Source organism: Opisthorchis viverrini (assembly GCF_000715545.1).
Source record: "Opisthorchis viverrini unplaced genomic scaffold opera_v5_63, whole genome shotgun sequence".
Lineage (NCBI taxonomy): Eukaryota > Metazoa > Platyhelminthes > Trematoda > Opisthorchiida > Opisthorchiidae > Opisthorchis > Opisthorchis viverrini.
The window spans coordinates 1436218-1438890 of record NW_008751719.1 but is presented as its reverse complement, the minus strand read 5'-3'; the positions used below and the strand labels follow the sequence as shown (position 1 = coordinate 1438890).

General features: G+C 44.3%; 1 protein-coding gene across 1 annotated transcript in view; it reads left to right on the top strand.

Annotated features, from left to right (window-relative positions):
- Positions 1 to 2184: 2184 nt before the first annotated feature.
- The window catches only part of T265_04053 (hypothetical protein), a gene marked incomplete at both ends in the record, with an annotated part of 65253 nt that continues 64764 nt past the window's right edge, over positions 2185 to 2673 (top strand). Inside the window, 4 exons of the mRNA XM_009168688.1 lie at positions 2185 to 2302; positions 2342 to 2452; positions 2493 to 2542; positions 2577 to 2634. Of these exons, the coding sequence (XP_009166952.1) occupies positions 2185 to 2302; positions 2342 to 2452; positions 2493 to 2542; positions 2577 to 2634 (337 nt within the window). The remainder of the gene's footprint in view (positions 2303 to 2341; positions 2453 to 2492; positions 2543 to 2576; positions 2635 to 2673) is intronic.

The following is a 2673-nucleotide window of genomic DNA, read 5'->3' as shown; positions in this document are numbered from 1 at the left end:
AAAGGAAAATGCTGCAATATGGATAACAGTCACATCTGTAAAAGCAGAGATGAAATCCATCTATACAGCTACGAGTCGTGTACCCAAAATCCGTTATAGCTGCTTTAGGTCACTGACACCAATAAGCTGGGTGTTCGCGACTTTTGCGATGTATTTTAGTACCTGAATAGTGGATCACCATATGTACAGACTCCGCTCTAGTAACCGTCCGTGAAATAAAAAAATGAAATGAATCGTTCAGTTGTGGAACTCTTTTGGTGCCTAACTGCGATACCACCAGAAGGAAGCACAAGGGCTGGGGTACTTCCGGATTGCCCAAGCCTTGACAGGGGAAGTCGAGAGGCAGAGGTCGGATTCTAACCACGGATCTTAATAGATAGTTGCCAATATCCGGAGCGCAATTCGAACACCGTGAAAAGCGGTAATGCTGGAGGAAATCGAAATTCTCCGCAACCGAAGGGACGGCTACAACCCGATTTACGGTCAGTTCATTCAAACGCCGGAAATCTACGCAAAACTGGTAATTCCCGTTCTCCTTGTTTACAAACACAACATGGGAGTTGTGCGCACTGTTGGCTTCCTCGATTGTGCCATTTTTAAACATCTCTTGAACTTGTTTATGCACCGCATCCACCCACGTATCAGGGATTACAGCTTTGACGTAGCTTGACTGCCGGCTGCGTGATTGGTAGATGACTGTAAATGCGTTTCTTTTTTGCTCTCTGTCGTCTTGAGGTGCCCACTAGTGGAGGAAGTAGTAACCAGGCCGTACACCAGTCTCCCTCTTCATATCTGGAAGGAAAGTAATGGGCGAGGCTGACTGTCTTCTGGGATACGCTGTACTTGGCCAAACCACCCTAGCCTGTGGGGGGTGACAAGTTCGTCTATTTTGGGTGGGATAACTGCTTTCTGTGAGCACAGTCTAATTCACCTTGGTGTTGCTGATCCAAAGTTCTCATCATATCCGAGCGAATACATTTTTGGTCAGGCTTTCTGGCTGTCTTTCCAGGTCTTCAGAGGGCCACATCCCTGACCCACAAAGCACAGTGCAGTGTCCATCCCACCTTCTGCGGACGAAAAATATGATGACCACAGATTTCGAGTTGTCAGAAGCCGTCCATGTATTTCCGAATTGAGAAGTTATTTCATATTTTGCCGTACACCGGGACTGGTGGAACTCCCCAGAAAGATGTAATCTGTCGCATCGATTGGCTAATTTACGAATATGTGATTTAGGTTTAGACTCCTCAGCCTTGTAGTCACAGTTTGCTTTTAGAAGATGCGAAAACCATGCAGCAGAGTTATTGTGGCTATGCATTTTAGGAGGATTTGGACCCGGCGGCGCTGTGTCAACGTTGGTATGCGTTGGTATGGGGCTTTTAGATCTGTAGTGTGCAGAATCCTTATGAGTTCTTACGGTTGTCGGAATCAGAAGAGGCCATCCGGCAGAAAAATGCAGTTCCTCGGTTTTAGAACGTATAGCCCTGTTTTCCAAAGTGAAGCTATGATCAGCTATGTTCTACAAAACTGGCTCTGTTGATCACCGACTGACTTGCCTTTGAATTCACCCAGCTACTACCATCGGGTTCAAGTAGAAACAAATGAGTGCATGATGTCTGTAAATAGACACAAAGGGATTAAAGATAACACTTGCTTTGTTGAATTTCTTGATCTGTGTTGTCGCACTCCATCTAAAGCAATCGAAATGTCCAACCGGGGGACCTACTGTGCTCAGTTTTATTCAGACCTACTGTATGAACCAGACAACCTGCTAGGTCTACTTCTCGGACTTCATCAGTCGTATTAATGCCTTTCTGGAGTGTATTAAGTGTAGATGTAATCGAACATGTGTTTAACGCTCCGTTTCGAATCTATTGCATCACCGCTACCGTGAACGCCTTAGTTTCAGTTTATCTTTCCCGCTCATTTCTGAAATACGTGGTTTGAAAAGGATGGGTGGTAAATTGCCAATAAATTCCTAGACGTGTTTGCTTCAGCCAGGTTTAACATGTGTGTTGGTACAGACTGTCCTCCAAGTATTTCACGATGGGAAGTTTGTGAACAGATAGATTCATCACATCTATTACATAACTGCCTTGTTTCTTCTTACAGTTTCTTTTGGCGCATATCTGCTTGTGTTTTCTCACGGCTTCTCGCGTGTTACATATGATCTTTCAAGGTTAGATGGATCGTGTGTTTCGTCGGCACAAAGCCAGTGAGGGCAGCGTTGAGAAGTCGCAGAGAAAGTTTTTGGCTGATAAAGAGTCATCTCAGAAATTAAAGCATTTGCGGATTCTGATTGGTAAGTATCCTATCATGATAGACAACGTATCTTTCATAGGCCAGCTCCCGTCTACTGAGCTGCAGAATTTCTTTGTAGAAAACCGTTCATATATATTTCACATTTTCACCGACTCATTTGGGTCCGTAGAGCAAGAACTTCGGCAGAAGGGTAATTGTGAATTTTTTCATGCCATCAATGTTCACACTAGTCAGTCCAACAAACCTAAAAGAATTGGAAAATGTGCTCGTCGTGTTTGAGGTAAATGTTTCTAGTGTCCGTGGATTTTTTTCAGAAAATCTTGCTGTTATTGCCAGAATACATCCGCGAGAAGTGGCAGTACAACGGCATCAGTAGGTCCCTTTCCCTACCATATCAATTTTTGCAGTGGA